The following is a 20,764-nucleotide window of genomic DNA, read 5'->3' on the forward strand; positions in this document are numbered from 1 at the left end:
TGTATAATAATTGGTCTATTGCTTGTTGTTGCTGGAACAATAGTTTTCGATTGTTCCATTTTTTTTTTTCGAATACAAATTTCAAGGAATAAAGATTATGGAGGGTTTGAGGAACCTGACTCTAATACCATGTAAATAGAGATACTTGGTTTTAATAGATTCCAATGTATTCTTCTCACGTATGGAGGTAGAATATATATACAAATATTCTAGGAACAGAATAGGAAAACAGAGCAGAGAAGAATCCTATTCTAGGAAGAATTCTATACAAGGAAAATACTATACAAATCTCCTATAATTTCTCCTAAGAATTAGATGCGTGATTTACATGGTTTACAATATCTCTAGGATACCAGCTCACATCCACATAAAGACTGTCCTCCTCTAAGTGAAAGCTGCAGACGCGATGGCTCAAAGATTGCTCATGTCCGAGATGTTCATCTTGATGAATAAATGACATCATCCTGCATGTTTCTCATGTCCAGGTTCACTTTATCAGTTGAACTTCATTTTTATTAGTTATATTTGGTTGCATTTTTTTTCTTATCATTTTGGTTTTATTTTATTGTGTTTGTTATGCATGCGTGTTCATTTAAATCTTTTAGGTTATGTGAACTATATCTAGAGGGTTTATTTCATTTTCCTCTATGAGATTGCTTAAATGAAACTCATCCTATCCTTCAAAAAGTATTAAAAAAAAAATCATATAATTATCAAAAATTCCCTAACAAATATCAAACCCCTTCATAAAATTATCAAAACCTCTAATATGTTATAGTTTGTATTGTAATATATATTTTTATAATTTTCTCATTGGTTTAATTATGTTATGCTTAAAAAATCAGGGCTTACGTTAGCAAGCACCAATCAGAGTTTAGGAAGGTTTTGTGTCGTCTAAGAGATGCCACGTCGTCCAAAGACAAAAAGAGTATGGTTGTCATCAACTAGACTGACTCAATTTTTGTCTATGAGTGGATGGAAGTCCCCCACATGTCCAAACTTCACGCGATTTGAGGATATTTTCTATGTAATCAGCCAATGGGAAGCACGGTAGGAATTATACTACACCTGCCTACTTGCAAATTTGTAATCATTAAAAACCTTCTATTATGAATAGAGGGCACCCCCTCTCATTTTCGGGATTCTGATAAAAAACCCGCATTCTAATTATAACATTTTATTCTCAAAATATAGATAACCTACGAGAAAGAGACTGACTCGATGTTCTCTCTGAATAATTAGTCATTTGTACCTCTGCTCGTTGTTCGCTATACGCAATCTCCTGTAACCTCATATATATAAAAGAACAGTGAACGTAGGATTCGCTTTAAGCATCTGAACCACTTTAAAAATCATCTTTCATTTATTCCATTACATTTTTCATTCACATATAATTTCTAAGTCAGTTTAGCTCTTTACACATACAAATAGTTGATGTCAACATCCAGCATTAGCAAATTATTACTTTGATTTCAATTTCATTAACAATATTGGTGCTATATATGCAAGCAATGATGTAAGTAGCTAATTAATTATTTTTAATCCTGAATGAACCCCTCTTTTCATTTTTTTACTACAATTGTCACATCAGTCAAAATTATAATCCTTTTATTTAGAATTTTTCCTGTTGAACTTTCTAGTTGCTAATCGGTCGTCCAGGCTGAAAATATTCTTTTTCTCTATCTTTTATTATTCAAACATATATATATACGAATTCTCCATGAATAAAACTTCTTTGTTTATGCTTGAAGTCAAAATGCACGGCCGCATATTTTATAGTCATTTGACTTTTCAAACGAAAAACATACAAGTCAACTCTTTGCTAAATACTTTATATTAGATCGATAATCACCAGAAGATAGTTGGAATAAATTGCAAATTGAGTTCACAGTTCATATCGAAGCTTATCAACATGGGTGAAGTGAAGGTGATTGGATCAACTTTAAGCCTATTCTGCACGAGAATTGAATGGGCTCTGAAGCTTAAAGGGGTTGAATATGAATACATAGTGGAAGATTTAATGAACAAGAGTCCAATCCTTCTGAAATACAATCCTGTGCATAAGAAAGTCCCTGTGCTGGTTCACGATGACAAACCGATTGCTGAATCACTTGTAATTCTTGAATATATCGATGAGTTGTGGAAAGAAAAGTACCCTTTACTGCCTGAAGATCCATGTGAGAGAGCCATGGCTCGCTTCTGGACTAAATTTGCTGATGAGAAGTGTTATGCTTGAAAAAGTAGGGCTGACGCAAGACCCATTCAGCATAAAAAGTCAGAGCTTAGGTAGATCCGCAACCAGTCAAAGACAGCCACGTCACGCAATGACATGAACGGCGTGCTCCTGTCAGGGCAATGGGTACGCATCAGACCAGCCAAGAGCTAGAGAGATTCCACGTGTTTAATCCCTGCACCAAATCGCGTAAATCACTCTGGAAGGTGGGCAATGAGACATAAAAGAGGATTTATATGTATAATCCCATCAACTCACAAATTTAATAATCATAACCTTAATCCATCCCACTATAAATTGAGAGCTCTTCTCTTATTTGGGAGATTAGCTAATCTCTCTAAAGAAAAATAGCATTCTCTCTCTCGTGTAATCATTTGTAAGTCAGTCTGCTAAACGCGACCTGACCATTATTATTAATACAAAATCAGTAGACGTAGGATTCACTTCTTTGAGCATCCGAACCACTTTAAACGTTGTTCTCTATTATTTTTACTCTCACTCTCTCATTCACGTGTGTCTTCTGGGCCAGCTCAGTATTTCATATGTGCGTTTGGTTGGTATCAAAATTACGTATCAACAAGAAGATACATGAAAAATATATTTGATTAATCATGTTTTTAACTTTGTGCTTACACAAGGATTCTAATCTCGTATTTAAATTTGTATGAAACTATTGTTTGATGGGTGCATTTGGAGCTTGCTGGAAAGAAGGAGAAGAAAAGGACAAAGCAGTGGAGTCTGCAATAGAATCATTTGCCCTTCTTGAGAAGCAGATTGAAGGAAAGAAATATTTCGGTGTAGAAGAAGTAAGAAATCTAAGTATAATGCTATAATTAATTAAATTTATAATTAATTAATTAAATAATATATTTAATATTATAAATCAATTAATTAAGGAGTAATTAATTAATATAATATTATAATTAATTAAGTAATTATTTAACTATAATGTAATATTATAATTGATTAAGTATGATATTTAACTAGTAATTAAATTTATTAATGTTTATCAATTTATCATATATAATTAATTAATTACTAATTTACTATAGATATACTTAGAACTTGATAATTGAAGTAAATAACTAAATATATTTTTATTCAATCAAATATACTGTTTTATTTAAAAATGATTATTTTAATAACATTAAAACACTTTTAATTGTATCATAATTCAAATTATATATTTAATTAATCAAAACTTTAATATTAATATATTATAATATATTAAAGTTATTAATATGGTGTAATTTATGTGTAATAAGTATTATTGTATATTTATTTAATTAGGTTATTCTAAAATTTTAACTTTTTTTATTTTAAATTTTTTATATGTAAAATAATGAAACCCTCCATTATTCACAAATATTTCATTAGAGCCTAGGTTCCAAAACAGGTTTCAAAAATCAGTTCCAAATCAGGTACCCGCTATAGGTTCCAAGTAGGTTCCAAATTGGGTACTGGTTTCAGATTCTTTTTTTAAGTTCCGGTTCCAGTTCCAGTTTCTCCACACATAAGAACCGGAACCGCACAGTGTCGGTTCCAATAAAATGGAACCAGAACCTACCCGCACAGTGCCAATTTTGGATAGGTTCTGGTTCCGATTTCGGTTCTACCCATAGAATTCAGTTCTATCAACTACTTGTGCTCACCCTTAGTACAAACTAATGTGACATAAAATTAGTGGAAGAGTAAATATAATGAGTTTGATATTTTGTATTCACTCCACATCGTTTGTACACAAATCTAGTATTATTATTCAAAGAATAATATTAAGTTATCGGTGTGTTCTTTTTTGAATTTTGAGTTTTTCTATTTAAGTTTTTTGAAAATATTGAGAATGATTGAAAAACGTAAAAAACAAAAAAATAAGTTTTATATGTTTGTCTGAAAACCAATATTTAAAAACGCGTTTGTCATGTTTGTCTAGAATCACAAACAATAAAAAATTAAAAAATATGAAATTTATTTTCTACTGAATAGATAAAACCACTTTAAACTACTACTTTATTTGTTTCAAAGGGTTTGTCTCAAATATGTCAATTATTGATTCCTATTTATAATTTTGTATGAAAGGTTTTGATTTAAAAAGGAGTTTTTTTGTTTAAAGAGAGAAAAGAAAATATTGAAAGAATAAATAATATTTTTATTTAAATTTCTAATTTATTATATTATTAGAAGTACCCACGTCAGTTTCTTTCGACTATTTACTTTATTTTATTAGATACCATTAGAAGAAAGTCACTTGTTTTACCTACTTCTAACCACTACAAAATAAAAATAATACACTAGATTGTCTCAATCCGGCAGCGGAAATCTTAAGAAATTTACATGTTGACTTTGAAGGTTTTAGTTTTAGCAGTATACTGATCCTGAATACGCTGAAATATCCATTCTTATCTAAATCATTTCTCTTAAACTACCTGATTTTCACTCTCTTCAAAGAAAATATGGCTGAATCCATTGTATTCGGCACTGCCACTGAAATTTTGAAGAAGATAGGTTCCCTTGTTGGTGGGGAATTGTCGTTGCTGTGGAATCTGGATAGTGATTTAAGAAGACTTCAGCGAACCATGAGTGCCATCAAAGCTGTGCTGTTGGATGCCGAGACAAAGCAGACTCAAAACCATCAGCTGCGTGACTGGCTTGGGAAGCTTAAGGATGTTTTTTATGATGCTGAGGACGTTTTAGATGAATTCGACTTTCAAGCTTCCAGGAGATCACAACAGGGGAGCTCAACAGTAAAGGTATGTCAATGCTTTTCAAGCTCTAATCCTGTTAAAATTGGTCACAAGATCAAGGAGATTAGAGAAAGGTTAGACGAGATCGCAGATGATAGGCGAAATTTTCCTTTTCTTCTTATTGAGAGTCATGTTGACGTGAGGCATGTAATTCCCAAGGAGAGGGAGACTAATTCCTTCTTCCAAGCTTCTGATGTCATTGGAAGAGAGAAGGATAAAGAAATCATCATAGCCATTTTGACACAACCAGGCGATGTTATTGTCTCCGTCATTCCTATAGTTGGGATTGGGGGTTTGGGTAAAACCACTCTTTCTAAAATGGTTTACAATGATGAGAGGGTCTATAGGCATTTTGAGTTAAAGATGTGGGTATGTGTTTCCGACGACTTTGATGTTGTTAGGTTGATTAAAGAAATTATTTATTCTGCAACACATGAGGATTGTGCTAAGTTAAAAGCCGATGAAATACCCAGACGTTTGCAAGAAATTTTGACCGGTAAAAAATTTTTGCTTGTCTTGGATGATGTTTGGAATGAGAAGCCGATGAAATGGAGGGAATTGAAAGACTTACTGGTGAATGGTGTCAATGGAAGTAAAATTATTGTGAGTACACGCAATAAAACTGTTGCTGAGATAATGGGCACTGTTTCCCCACATTTCATACAAGGTCTTTCACTTGAGGATTCTTTATCGTTGTTTAAAAACTCCGCATTTAAAGATGGAGAAGGGAAAGATTTTCCAAACCTCATTAAAATTGCTGAGGACATTATCGGAAAATGTAAAGGAGTTCCGTTAGCTCTGAGAACTTTAGCGAGCTTACTTTTTGCGAACACAGATGAAGATGAGTGGTTAAGAATAAAAAGAAGTGACATCTGGCAGCTGAAACATGACAAGGAAGACATCTTACCAGTACTTAAACTGAGCTATGATAATTTGCCGTCTCACTTGAAGCAATGTTTTGCTTATCTTTCCTTATTTCCAAAGGATTATATCTATGACAGTGATTACGTCACCGGATATTGGATGGCACATGGAGTCCTTGCAACCTCTAATGATGATATTGAAGAGTTAGAAGATGTTGCTGTGCGTTGTATGAAGGAGTTATGCTCAAGGTGTTTCTTAGAGGATTTTACGGAACATTATCATTTATTTTATAGGTTTAAAATGCATGATCTTATGCATGATCTTGCAATATCAGTGGCAAAAAGTGAGTGTGCTGTTATAAAATCCAGAAGCCAAATAGTTGATGCGAGCGTTCGGCACTTTTCAGTTATTGACTCTGATTTCAACGCTCAAAAAACTCCAGAGGTTCTAGATAATGGATCAAAGACGGTTCGGTCCCTTATTTGTCTGCAAGGAAACGAGCATAGTGGTGTATCATTTATCAATACATGCATATCCAAATTCAAGCACCTGCGAATGCTATACTTAAACGATATAAATTTTGAAGTCTTGCCAAAGTCTGTCGCTACATTGATACATTTGAGATACCTTGACTTATCATATAATTATTCATTGAAGAAACTTCCTGAATCTATTTGTCAGCTTCAGAAGTTGGAGACGTTCATACTTAGTGGCTGTTATCGGCTTAAGAAGTTGCCTAGGAATATACGAAGGATGATCTCCCTTAGGCATGTGGAAATAACCACAAAAGAGCGGTATCTACGAGAAAATGGAATTGGACGTTTGAGTTCTCTTAAACTTTTGTACTTATCTGGCTGCGGGAATCTAGTAAGATTGTTTGAAGGGATGCAAGGTCTCACAAGCCTCCGAAGATTGGAAATTCAATCGTGTTCCCTGACCTCGTTGCCATATAGTATCAAGTACCTCAAGAGATTAGAGAAGGTAGCTATTCAATACTGTTCAGAGCTTAACTTGAAGATGGAATTTCAAGAAGAAGATAAAGACAACCTTTGCTTGGGAGTTCGAAAATTTATAATTAACAATTTGCCATCGTTAGTGGATTTGCCTCAGCTTATTCTTCAAGGATCGGCAAACACCGTACAGTGCATAATGATTGAAAATTGTCCCAAACTAAAAGAACTACCGGAGTGGCTGCCAAATCTCACATCACTTCAAACACTGGAGATTTTAAATTGCGGGAGCTTGTCATGTCTTCCAGAAGGGATGCAACGCCTTACTGTCCTCAGACAACTGAAGATTCAAGGCTGTCCTGCTCTGAGTGAAAGCTGCAGACGCGATCAGTCGAAGATTGCTCATGTCCGAGAGGTTCATCTTGATGAATAAATGTCATCACATAATAATGCTTTTTTTTTTTCTTTTGAAGAAAATGTGATAGCAGACTCTCTTGCTAATGCATTGGTGGGTGTTGTGTTGCTTCTTCTTTTATTTTTCAAGACCTACATCATGATTCCAGCAAGTTTTCCGTACCCAGGTTCACATTACTCCAATTTCTTTCTTCTCTAATTTCATTTGTTGGTTGTATTTTATTGTTTCTAATGCATGCGTGCTTGAATATTTTATTTTGAAAAATGCTATCCTTACAAAGATAATACAAAGAGAGCTACAAAGTGACATCAGCAGGAAGAAAAAAACAAAGAAAAAACGGAAAAAGAGGGAGAAAGAGAGAGAGAAATCATGAAGATGAAGGGTAGAAATTGTCTTTGTATGTCCTCTTTGTTTTTGTCTTTGTAAGACTAGTATTGCTCTTTTATTTTTCCTTTGTACCATTACATTTATCGCGTCAAAGTTTCACCACATCTTCTTATCCCGAGTTTTTTTTTTTTTTTTTTTTTTATTGTTATTATTTCTTGTTAATAAATCTCCTTCTTATGATCCAGTCTTACCAAAAAAAATTAATTATAATATAGATTTATTAGTCTATTTTTATTTTACTTGTGAATATAGTTAACCAAGCTGTGAAAATTACAAGGCGCTCGTCCAGTCAATTCAATTTCCAATTTTCTAATGTTATTAGTTCAAACTTGTATAAGTTGTCACAACAACCTTTAGTATTGCAGTTATGTTGTTCAGTATTCAAAGTGAAGCTAAAGTCTTTTAAGTTGTGTAAACTATAATCCGATATGCAGAATAAAATGCACTGCATTGTATATGTAAAGGGAAGTAGGAACCCTGTTTATACTGTAAGGCTTGAATGTAAAACCAGAGTTCAATAGAAATCACGTATTCACGTATTACCTTTTTAACTTTGACAAAGCTATTAACCAATAACTAATTCTACTCAATATCAGAACTTTTTATCTTAAATGAAATGTGAATTGAATATTGCTGGTGGACATTACTGTATACCCTCTAGGATTCCGGAATAATGTGATCGGAGGTTAGAATATATGGTATTATTTTCAATTAACTTACATATATATGAAAAAGGAGTGAAACTGTGACGTTAAAAATAAAAACAGGACGAGTATCTATCATAAATTTTCAATTACCTTGGTTCTTTTGACATCAAAATTCTTGATTTCTCTTCATATATATCTTTCTATAGTTGTCTTTCTTTCATGAATGGTCCTACAGCTTCAACCAAATTCCACTCCATTCATCAAACATCGCCTTGCACCCAAAGTAAAGCAATAAGTTGGATCTTCACTCTTTAGATTCTAGTTCATGGCTTGTTTTATTGCTTGGGACCTACAATTTTTTTTCTTTCCACCAGGAAAAGCCATCGTTTTTCAAACTACAATTTCTCAACCATCCACATCCTGACTAAGGTAATTTAAGTGTTAAAAGTCAAAGTTGTGTGTTTTCAAAGGAATATACTGCTATACTCTTCCACAAAAATGCATAATTTTAAGAACCCCTCTAGTATTTAGAAACTAGTGTTTGATCAAAGGATTTCATATCTCAAAAAATGGAAGAGGTGAAAGTTATTGGAGCTTCGCCGAGCCTATTCTGTGTTAGAATTGAATGGGCTTTAATGCTCAAGGGTATAACATATGAGTATATAGAAGAAAACTTGAAAAGGAAGAGTAACCTGCTTCTCCAATCTAATCCTGTTCACAAGAAGGTTCCGGTGCTTCTGCACAATGGAAAACCAATCTGAATCAGTTAAAAAGGACAAGAGATGCTTACAGCAGCGTCAAACCTCTGAACGGCTGTAATAGGAAAGTAGCGACCACCCTTTAATTGCTTCTACAATATATAAATGATAACAAGACGAATTTTAACTCAATGAGAAAACTCGAAATCACATATATAATCACATAAGAGAAAGCAATGCAAGTACACGAACTTCGGCAGTGAAGATCAACATCCAAGTTCTGCCAGGAGACTCTGTACCACCAAGTGTCTCCAAAAACCCAGCTATCTGCGCAAGAACTTTTTTGTTAGTAGTTTTCACTTTATTTGTCTGCTAGTCGTATAAATCAGTGGAAAAGATGATAGTATTCCATTGGTACTGGTATGCTTGGATGATGGTTAACAGAGAGAGTTCAATTTGATGGGAGAAATTTACTTTTAAAGTTCAATTTTGGTGCTATTGGAATGAAAGATCTTTTGATTGAAAATGCAGCTAGAGAAACTATTGAAATTGAAAATCACTGAAGTACAAGGAACGAAGGAAATCGAAAACCAATATTTTCAAATTTGTTAAGCGTACAGAAAAATTATCCCTTGAGATGACTTCTCTGTTTGGGCCTGACAAGTCTTCATGTTTTGGGTTCCAGAGCATTTCCTTTTTAGAGGATGAACTTGGCGAACTTTTATAATTCTGGTTTCATACCACGGAGGTGAATAAATAATATTTTGTGGGATGGAACAGTCATTAAGCAGATAGAACTTTGGAGAGTTGGAAGCTTTTTCTCTTTTGTGAGAATCTGATGTTATGTTGGTTGACAACGTGGTCGATTGTAAACAGGAAAAGCCGTCAAGGTTTGGAAGGAGAAGAGTTTGTACCCAAGATGGAGCCTGCAATCCTATCAGTAGCGGTATGATTTAGAACACAGTAGTCCCTCCCTTCTCTCTGTGTCTGTGTTTATCTATTCAAACTTGTTCTTTAGAAGACAATTTCTTACTTTAACTCAATAATGTTTGGATCTTTCAGTTCTTTTAGCAGCTTTATTTCTCTTAGTGCAGTAAAATTCACTCCCTCCTTTTGCTTTCCAAGCCCAATTTTCTTGATTGCAACTGTCTGTCCTGTCTGCAAACACCAAACACATTTTTTTTTCTTTCAAAAACCATTATATTTTCATCAAGATAAAAGGATTTATTGAACAATTGGCACTAAAGTTGTAAAATCAAAGTCATAGATATCATTTATATAGGTTACTTAAGATTAATCAGTGATTTTACGTATGATTGGTTAAGTTTACTGGCTAAATCTTATTGGAAAATAAGAGAAAGAGCAATACTATTATTTATTTCAAATTAAAATCCAGATTGTAGTCCAATTACCAATTACAGTTTCTTCTGTGATGGAATCATAGCATTCAACAATTCACAGATAGTAATATCCTTTAATCGTCTGCTTATTTCTAGTTTATTTTATTTTTTTCTAATAAACAAACTACATTTCATTAAATAGACCACGATATTTCAAATACAGTGGTAACAAGCAGTCCCCTAAATCGAGTCATATCAAATAAACAGACAAACAACAAGGACTGCAGCTTCCGATTCAGAGTGAATGAAGAAAAAGGAATACCTCTGAACTCAAACCACGACCATAGTGAAGCCAAAAGAATGAACTATATCCCGCAATACTTCAACCAATTACAATACAACTGAATTCCCTTCAACCAAGATGCTGAGCCCTAAACCAGCCCAACATCTAGGGCACGAAACCAACTATCATCTATCTAAATATGCTTTTCTCCACCACCATGCCCTTCCCATAAAAGCTTCCTCGTTAGTTTTCAATCTTTTTTGGCACTTCTAACAGGAATATTCTAAAAGAGAAGGAAAAATAGGTAAAATTGGCAATACTGCTGGCACCCATTAGAAGATATTTTAGGGAAAGGGAAAAAGATATATAAATTGAAAAAAGAAAAAGGCCTTCCAATCATCTAATCTTTTCTCTACCCTTTCAACCACCTACTCCCCAAACACTCAAGTCTCTATACTACGTTAAAACATTCAACAGTTCTTCCAAAATTCAAATAATTCACTCAGAAAGAGGCAACTAAAAGAATTAAATTCTTGATTATGATACTTAGTTTAATCAATTGAACAGAGCCTTCACAATCAAATAAGCGTCATTAAAAGAACTCTTTCCCATGACAAAGGCAACAAAAGAAATAACAAAACACAGTTGAGTTGCTTAATTTTCTGAATATAACATTCTCAACAATAAATTCAACCGTTATAGATTTTCCCTTATAATCCTTTCTTATAAACCGAAACGAATAAACGTGTAGTATCCTATTTGCATTTCTAAATAGCTAAAAACTAAGCAATTACAAAATTAAAAAGCTAACCATCATAAATTACCCAATTCTCTTCATTAGCTAAATCTAATCACCGACCAAACTGACAAAAATAAGGGAAAATAAAAAGACAAACACATAAAATAATCGGAAATAAACGGCTAGGGTTTTACATTGACTTTACCTTCGTATCAATAGCTTTGTAAACGACACCGTATGTACCTTCACCGAGCACTTCGCGCTTGAGGTACCTATCGGCGACTTTCTTTGACAGATCGACTTCTGTGATTGTGTTTCTTATTTTCTAAATATTATTGTTATTCAGGTGATATATGTGTATGTGTATGGAATATCAGGTTTGAGAATTTTGTCGGCAGATCATTTTGAGGAGAAAATATCTGAGAGAGTGGGATTGTGACGTGGAGTTTGAAATAAAGAGGTTGGAAGGTTGAAGAGAGGGGAATAGGAGAAGAAATCCCAGCGTTTGCGTGATTAGTGAAAGAGTAAAGCCAGTTAAGCAAGCCCAAGGTGCATTGAATGAAAATTTTGCATTTTATTAGGGGTCTTTTAGGAAAAATGATTAAGAGAGCAGAACCAGATCTGGTGAAAAATTATGATGATTAAACAAGAATTTTATGCCTTAGAACAAGGCTCTGATACATGTTAAGAAAATGTATTTGGAAGAACTGAAAGCTAATTAAAAGAAAAGAAATACTCTTCTCATTAATCATTCGTTAGTACATCAATATACATATATACATATAACTTGTAGAATAACCGTTTAACTAACTCTAACTAAAACACTAACAAACTCTAACTAAAACTTTCAGCTCAGCACTCAGGATAACTAATTTTCCCAGCTCAGCTTCTCCTCTGTCAACTTGCTTCTTAACAAAGTCAAAATCCGAGATGTTCATCTTGATGAATAAATGACATCATCCTGCATGTTTCTCATGTCATTTTGGTTCACTTTATCAGTTGAACTTCATTTTTATTAATTATATTTTGGTTGCATTTTTTTTTTTTTCTTTTCATTTTGGTTTTATTTTATTGTGTTTCTTATGCATGCGTGTTCGTTTAAATCATTTAGGTTATGTGAACTATATCTAGAGGGTTTATTTCATTTTCCTCTATGAGACTGCTCAAACGAAACTCAACCCATCCTTTAAAAAGTATTAAAAATATCATTATCAAAAATTCCATAAAAAATATAAAACCCCTTTATAAATTATCAAAACCCGTAATATGTTACGGTTTGGATTGTAATATATATCTTTATAATTTTCTCATTGGTTTAATTATTACTTTAATTTCAATTTCATTAATAATATTGGTGCTATCTATGCAAGCAATGATGCATTTAGCTAATTAATTATTTTTAGTCCTGAATGAACCCCTGTTTTCATTTTTTTACTACAATTGTCACATCAGTCAAAATTATAATCCTTTTATTTAGAATTTTTCCTGTTGAACTTTCCGGTTGCTAATCGGTCGTCCAGGCTGAAGATATTCTTTTTCTCTATCTTTTATTATTCAAACATATATATACGAATTCTCCATTAATAAAACTTCTTTGTTTATCCTTGAAGTCAAAATGCACGGCCGCATATTTTATAGTCATTTGACTTTTCAAACGAAAAACATACAAGGCAACTCTTTGCTAAATACTTTATATTAGATCGATAATCACCAGAAGATAGTTGGAATAAATTGCAAATTGAGTTCACAGTTCATATCGAAGCTTATCAACATGGGTGAAGTGAAGGTGATTGGATCAACTTTAAGCCAATTCTGCACACATGAAAGGGCAAGCGTGAAGCTTCCGGAAAACACCGAGGTGGTGTTTGCCGTAGGCACTCCGATGCTCAAGTCAGCAAGGCTGAAATAGATTTAATAAGAATTAAGGAGAAGAAGAATTACCAGGAGTCTTGTCGGAGGCTAGGACTACGGCGGAGGCGTCGGGTTCTTGGGAGCAAAAACTTAGGAGCAAATAAATGGTTTTGAGTGGTGTAGATTGACTGTGAGAGATTGCATGCTTAATGAGAGGGCAAGCCTCTGTTTTTATAGTGAACCTAAGGGGTTGGAATCCTAGTAGGACATTGAGTCCTCTTTTGGGAGATAATCCCTATCATAAAAGAGATATGATTTCTTAATCTTATCAGATTAAGTTTAATAATTTAAATAAGAGTTGGAATCTTAGTAGGACACTAAGTCCTATTTTGGGAGATAATCCCTATCATGAAAGAGATATGATTTCTTGACCTTATCAGATCAAGTTTAATAGTTTGAGTGAGATTTGAAATCTTAGAAGAAGAGGAAATAGAATGAGATTCTGATTTCCTATTTATACTCTGTTGCAGGCTAATGGGCTGAAACTCAGTTTAGCTTAACTTATAGGATAGCCCAACTTATAGAGTGGGTAAGTCACAAGGTGATTTTAAGCGTGGGCCCAATCGAGATTGGGTTGAGGCCTTGGGCCGTGACATGTTTATTTCGTTATTGGGCCCCGTCAAGCCCAAGACGATTTTTGGCCCTAAGAATGAACAAGAGTCCAATCCTTCTGAAATACAATCCTGTGCATAAGAAAGTCCCTGTGCTGGTTCACGATGACAAACCGATTGCTGAATCACTTGTAATTCTTGAATATATCGATGAGTTGTGGAAAGAAAAGTACCCTTTACTGCCTGAAGATCCATGTGAGAGAGCCATGGCTCGCTTCTGGGCTAAATTTGCTGATGAGAAGGTACATGAAAAATATGTTTGATTAATCATGTGTTTAACTTTGTGCTTATACAAGGCATCTAATTATCTTGTATTTAATTTTGCATGAAACTAGTGTTTGATGGGTGCATTTGGAGCTTGCTGGAAAGAAGGAGAAGAAAAGGACAAAGCAGTGGAGTCTGCAATAGAACCATTTGCCCTTCTTGAGAAGCAGATTGAAGGAAAGAAATATTTCGGTGGAGAAGAAATAGGATATCTGGATCTAGCATTGGGTTGGATCCCTCACTGGCTGCCGGTAATGGAACAAGTTGGAGAAATGAAGTTGGTTGATGGTGAGAAATTGCCATTGCTGAATGAATGGTGCCACAACTTCATCCAAATTCCACTCATCAAAGAAAGCCTTCCCCCAAGAGAAAAGCTTGTCAACCATTTCACTGCTAGTGTGGGCTACATGCGCTCTTTGGCAGCCAACAACCAATAATAAGTTGATCTTATCTCTTTAGTTTATGGTTTATTGGTTGGGACCTCTTGGAAAGAAGATATATAACTAAGTGCATTTTGATTTTGAGGGTTTAATTTGTTGCTTCTCTTCTCTTTGTTTTGTTTTTTGTGTTTTAGTTCTTAATTTTTTATATGAAAAAAAAGGTTATTACTCTATGATATAAATAGTTATAACATGTGGCTTTTTTTTTTTTTTTTTTTTTAATGTATTGATTTGGGAAGAATTGAGACTCCGTTTGTTTCATTATTTTAACCCTATCTTATCTTATTATCCTATACAATCCTATCAAACTACATATTTGTCTTAAAATTTACAATTCGATTCAAAATCCAATCTTATTCTATTCAACTCAAAACATTAAACAATTATTTTTCTCAATAAAAGTTTATATATTAACAAAAACACCATCACCCACCCAACTATTGCCGGTTGTCGGCCACCATCGTTGGAAGATGGTTGGAATGGCGCACAACTGGCTAGATCTGGCCGGTCATGTGCCAATCTGGTCTTTTCTAACCTGATCTACGACCACAGATATATCTAGTAGTTGACGATGGCCATATCAACAACAACCAAACGATGACCAAGATATGGTCGTCATTGATGGTGAGATATCTTGGTCGTTGTCAATGGCCAGATTTGTGGTCGTAGATCTAGCCGTTTCTAGCTAGATCCACAATCTGGTCGGAATTTAGGCATGGCAATGAGGTAGGGTGGGGCGGGGATCTCATTCACCGTACCCATCCTCGCCCTCAAAATCACTCCCCACCCCTCCCCATCCCCCTCACGGGGATGACAGGAATTCCCCTCCTCGCCCCAAAGGGAATGTTGAAGGCTCGTCCCCGCCCCGTTAATTTTATATAAACATAAATTAATTTGAGTATTACCAAACACTATAGTTAATTCTCATCCACGTGACAAACACTTAAATTAATCATTTAAACATAATTAATTATACATAAATATGGGTCAGGGTTTGTTCTTGTTCAATTGTTTAGGGTGAGGGAAATTGGGAAAATATGGGTTTATATAAGTAGGATAATTGTGTAATTAGGTAATATATATATATATATATATATATAGTTTTAATTTTATATATATTACGGGGCGGGGGAAAGACATCATCCAACCCCGCCCCATCCCTGAGGATGGGGATTAAAACACCCCCACCCCCGGCCCAATCCCCAAAAAGCCCAGGGCTTCCCCACCCTACATGGGGTGGGTTAGGACGGGTCCCTGAAATCTTGGGAAACATTGTCATGCCTACCGAAAATGACCATATCAGCACATGATCAGTCAAATCCAATCGGTCTTAAGCTATTTTGACGGCTTTCGGCCACCATCTAGCAATGGTGACTGGTTGCCAACAATAGTTGGGTAGGTGGGGTGTTTTTTGTCAATTTTTAAATTTTTATTGTGGGGATGTTTAGTTAAATTAACAAACCTAGAGGGTCAAAAATTAATGTAAGTATTTTAAGAAAATATTTTCCAAAAATGTACCAAAACATTCTCAAAATTCTATCATATTTTCCAAAAATCCTAATTAGAATAAAATATTATCCTAAATATTTAAACAAACATATTAATTTTCAAAAGCTAACTCAAAAGAAGAGGACCCTGAACCATATATCCAATCCAAATATACACCTAATAACCCAACAATTTAGACTCGATGAAGCGAAAGAGATTCAACTTCAAAAATAAATGATTATATAACATTTACAAAGTCATATTAAGCCGTTTGGGGTTGTCAACATTACAGAACTAATAATAGATGTTATGGTCTTGAATATCAAAACACAAACATGGTGTGTTTGATTATGAATTTTGAGTTTTCGTATTCTAGTTTTCTAAAAATATCGATAAATATTGAAAAATACAAAAAAATAAAAATTTATCTGAAAAAAGTATATAAAAAGGCCAAAAATTAAAATGTATATTTTATGTTTGTCTAAAAACACATAAAAAATTAAAAATATAAAATTTATTACTTACCAAATAGGTAAAACCACTTCAAATCACCATGGTTATTTGTCTCAAAATGCTTGTTTAAAATATGTCATTTTGTTGAACAAGTCATGGTGACCACAAAATTAATCTTAATTACTATAATTAGCAGTAAGTAAGGTCAAATCCATAAAATCCTTGATTTTCATTATAATTTATTTAAAGAGACGTTTTTGTTGGAGGAAAATATTAAAAAAAGTAAGAGAAAAATAATATTTTATTCAAATTTATTATATTATTAGAAGGACCTACGTCAATTTCTTTCCACTATTTTCTTTATTTTATTAGATACCAATACCAATGTTTTGAAAACTGGATCGGATTGTTCGATCGTACTAATTCGATCAGGAGCCAGTGGTATCTCTGGTCTGGTATCTTCTAAAAAGTGGCATTTTCAGTTAAACCGAATTGAGCCGCGATTGGACCATCAGAATAGTGTCGAGTTGTGGTTCAATTGCGGTCCAATCGCAACTTAATCCCGACAGATTCCGGCATTGTTCGACAGAGAAAACACCACTATTCAATGTGACGACATCTCCACAACAAAACCCATCCATTTTCAGTGGTCGTTATCTAGCCTTCATCGCTCGCAATCCACCTAAAGTTTATGCGACCGTCGGACTTCGTTCTTGATTCCGACAATTTTCGGCGTCGATGGAACTCCCTAACACCACGATCAGATTCGCCGGAACCTATACATCAAAAGCCCATGATTCCAACTTCAATTGGCCATCAATCGTCGCTGCCGCCACCACTCACCAGTCTCTTCACGCGATAAGGGTGTTCTAGAAAGATTTCAAACCTGAGGGATGTTTTTGATGAATTTTAAACATATAGGAACTAAAAATAATTTTACATAATACGATCTAACCGACCAATTCAACCGGTCAAACCAAAAATCAGACCCTTAATCGGATCATAATCCGGTTCAATTTTCGGAACATTGACCAATAACATTAGAGGAAAAGCATAAAAGTTAAAAATAATAAGAAATAATATTTTACTAAATTTTTAATTATTATATTATTAGAAGGACCCACATCAGTTTCTTTTCACTATTTTCTTTATTTTATTAGATGCCATTCGAACAAAAGCATTAAAGTTAAAACTATTGATTAAAAAAAAAGTAAAAGAATAAATAATATTTATTTAAAATTATTTATTACTATTAGGAGGACCCACATCAGTTTCTTTCCACTGTTTTCTTTATTTTATTAGATGTCATTCGAAGAAAAGCAATAAAGTCAAAAATATTGAAAAAAAAAAAAAAAAAGTAAAAGAATAAATAATAAGGACCCACGTCACTTTATTTTATTAGATACGATTCGATAGTTACATACTTTTACCAACTTCTCACGCATTTTTTATTCCCTGCATGTCGACTTTAAAGGTTTTAGTATTAGCAGGATGGCTGAGTACGCTCAAATATCCATTCTTAGCAATTTCATTTCTCTTAAACTACCTGATTCTCACTCTCTTCAAAGAAAATATGGCTGAATCCATTGTATTTGGCACTGCCACTGAAATTTTGAAGAAGATAGGTTCCCTTGTTGGTGGGGAATTGTCGTTGCTGTGGAATCTGGATAGTGATTTAAGAAGACTTCAGCGAACCATGAGCGCCATCAAAGCTGTGCTTTTGGATGCCGAGACAAAGCAGACTCAAAACCATCAGCTGCGTGACTGGCTTGGGAAGCTTAAGGATGTTTTTTATGATGCTGAGGACGTTTTAGATGAATTCGACTTTCAAGCTTCCAGGAGATCGCAACGGGGGAGCTCAACATTAAAAGTAAGTAAATACTTTTCAAGATCTAATCCTGTTAAAATTCGTCACAAGATCAAACAGATTAAAGAAAGGTTAGATGAGATCGCAGATGATAGGCGAAATTTTCCTTTTCTTCTTATTGAGAGTCATGTTGACGTGAGGCATGTAATTCCCAAGGAGAGGGAGACTAATTCCTTCTTCCAAGCTTCTGATGTTATTGGAAGAGAGGAGGATAAAGAAAACATCATAACCTTTTTGATGCAACCAGGTGATGATAATGTCTCCGTCATTCCTATAGTTGGAATCGGGGGTTTGGGTAAAACCACTCTTTCTAAAATGGTTTACAATGATGAGAGGGTCTATAGGCATTTTGAGTTAAAGATGTGGGTATGTGTTTCCGACGACTTTGATGTTACTAGGTTGATCAAAGAAATTATTTATTCTGCAAAACATGAGGATTGTGCTAAGTTAAAAGCCGATGAAATACCCGAGCGTTTGCAAGAAATTTTGGCTGGTCAAAAGTTTTTGCTTGTTTTAGATGATGTTTGGAATGAAAAACCAATGAAATGGTTGGATCTGAGAAATTTACTGCGAAATGGTGTCAATGGAAGTAAAATTATTGTTAGTACACGCAGTAGAATTGTTGCCAAGATAATGGGCACCGTTTCCCCACATGTCATAGAAGGTCTTTCACTAGAGAATTCTTTATCCTTGTTTAAAAAGTGCGCATTTAAAGATGGAGAAGAGAAAGATTTTCCAAACCTCATTAAAATTGCTGAGGACATTGTGAAAAAATGTAAAGGAGTTCCGTTAGCTCTGAGAACTTTAGGGAGCTTACTTTTTACAAACACAGATGAAAATGAGTGGTTAAGAATAAAAAGAAGTGACATCTGGCAGCTGAAACAGGAAAAGGAAGACATCTTACCTGTATTGAAATTGAGCTATGATAATTTGCCGTCTCAGTTGAAGCAATGTTTTGCTTATCTTTCCTTATTTCCAAAGGATTACATTTATGACAGTGCTGACGTGACTGGATATTGGATGGCACATGGACTCCTTGCAAGCTCTAATGATGATATTGAAGAGTTAGAAGATGTTGCTGTGCGTTGTTTGAAGGATTTATGGTCAAGGTGTTTCTTAGAGGATTTTACAGAACATAATCTTTTATTTTATAAGTTTAAAATGCATGATCTTGCAATATCAGTGGCAAAAAGTGACTGTGCTGTTGTAAAATCCGGAAGCCAAATAGTTGATGGGAGTGTTCGGCATTTTTCAATTACTGATTCTGTTGTCAACCATCAAAAACCTCCAGGAGTTCTATATAATAGATCAGAGACGGTTCGGTCCGTTATTTTTCTGAAAAAATACGAGTCTATTGATGAGTCATTTATCGGTACATGCATATTCAAGTTCAAGCACCTCCGACTGCTATCGTTAAACCGTATACTTTTTTATGTCTTGCCAAAGTCTGTCAGTACACTGATACATTTGAGATACCTTGACTTATCATATAATCATTTATTGAAGAAACTTCCTGAATCTATTTGTAAGCTTCAGAAGTTGAAGACGTTACGACTTTTTGGCTCTGATGGGATTAAGAAGTTGCCTAAGAAGATACAAAGGATGATCTCCCTTAGGCATGTGGAAATAACGACAAAAGAGTGGTATCTACGAGAAGATGGAATCGGATGTTTGAGTTCTCTTAAATTTTTGACCTTATCTGGCTGTAGGAATCTGGTAAGATTGTTTGAAGGGATGCAAGGTCTCACAAGCCTCCGAAGATTGGTTCTTCAAGTTTGTCCCCTGACCTCGTTGCCATATAGTATCAAGTACCTCAAGCGATTAGAGACGGTAATGATTATTGACTGTGTAAATGTCAACTTGAAGATGGAATTTCAAGGAGAAGATAAAGATAACCTTTGTTTGGGAGTTCGAAAATTTATAATTTCCCGTTTGCCATCGTTAGTGGATTTGCCTCAGCTTATTCTTCAAGGATCAGCAAACACCTTGCAGTGCATAATGATTCAAAGTTGTCTCAATTTAGTAGAACTACCAGAGTGGCTGCCAAATCTCACATCTCTTCAAACACTGGAGATTTTAAATTGCCCGATGTTGTCATGTCTTCCAGAAGGGGTGCAACGCCTTACTGACCTCAGACAACTGAAGATTCAAGGCTGTCCTGCTCTGAGTGAAAGCTGCAGACGTGATGAGTCGAAGATTGCTCATGTCCGCGAGGTCCATCTTGATGAATAAATGCCATCACATAATAATGCTTTTTTTTTTTCTGTTGAAGAAAATGTGATAGCAGATTCTCTTGCTAAAGCATTGGTGGTGTGTTCTGTTGCTTCTTCGTTTATTTTTCAAGACCTACATCACTCCAACTTCTTTCTTCTCTGTTTTCATTTGTTGGTTGTATTTTATTGTTTCTAATGCATGCGTGTTTGAATATTTTAT

The 20,764-nt window shown here is 34.5% G+C and overlaps 4 protein-coding genes and 1 long non-coding RNA gene across 5 annotated transcripts; 4 read left to right on the top strand and 1 right to left on the bottom strand.

The window, feature by feature from the left end:
* Positions 1-1,912: 1,912 nt before the first annotated feature.
* LOC116122428 (glutathione transferase GST 23-like) lies at positions 1,913-2,236 on the top strand. The gene has a single exon (XM_031408276.1). The coding sequence runs from the start codon at positions 1,913-1,915 to the stop codon at positions 2,234-2,236; it is 324 nt and encodes a 107-aa protein (XP_031264136.1).
* A 2,447-nt stretch (positions 2,237-4,683) lies between these two features.
* LOC116122429 (putative disease resistance protein RGA4) lies at positions 4,684-7,221 on the top strand. Its single transcript, XM_031408277.1, has one exon. The coding sequence runs from the start codon at positions 4,684-4,686 to the stop codon at positions 7,219-7,221; it is 2,538 nt and encodes an 845-aa protein (XP_031264137.1).
* A 1,585-nt stretch (positions 7,222-8,806) lies between these two features.
* On the top strand, positions 8,807-14,638 carry LOC116122444 (glutathione transferase GST 23-like). Its single transcript, XM_031408289.1, has 3 exons — positions 8,807-8,916; positions 13,860-14,061; positions 14,155-14,638. Exons 1-3 carry the CDS (start codon positions 8,807-8,809, stop codon positions 14,518-14,520), a joined length of 678 nt encoding a protein of 225 aa, XP_031264149.1. The 3' UTR covers positions 14,521-14,638.
* Positions 8,948-11,697, bottom strand: LOC116122446. Its single transcript, XR_004126898.1, has 4 exons — positions 11,503-11,697; positions 9,850-10,093; positions 9,188-9,262; positions 8,948-9,087 (listed from the first exon to the last, which is right to left on the bottom strand). It is a non-coding gene; the product is annotated as an uncharacterized LOC116122446 (long non-coding RNA).
* Positions 14,639-17,954: 3,316 nt separating the features above from the next.
* Positions 17,955-20,563, top strand: LOC116122430 (disease resistance protein RGA2-like). Its single transcript, XM_031408278.1, has one exon. The coding sequence runs from the start codon at positions 18,038-18,040 to the stop codon at positions 20,561-20,563; it is 2,526 nt and encodes an 841-aa protein (XP_031264138.1). The 5' UTR covers positions 17,955-18,037.
* Positions 20,564-20,764: the final 201 nt, after the last annotated feature.

Source organism: Pistacia vera, unplaced genomic scaffold, assembly GCF_008641045.1.
Source record: "Pistacia vera cultivar Batoury unplaced genomic scaffold, PisVer_v2 Contig134, whole genome shotgun sequence".
Classification (NCBI taxonomy): Eukaryota; Viridiplantae; Streptophyta; class Magnoliopsida; order Sapindales; family Anacardiaceae; genus Pistacia; species Pistacia vera.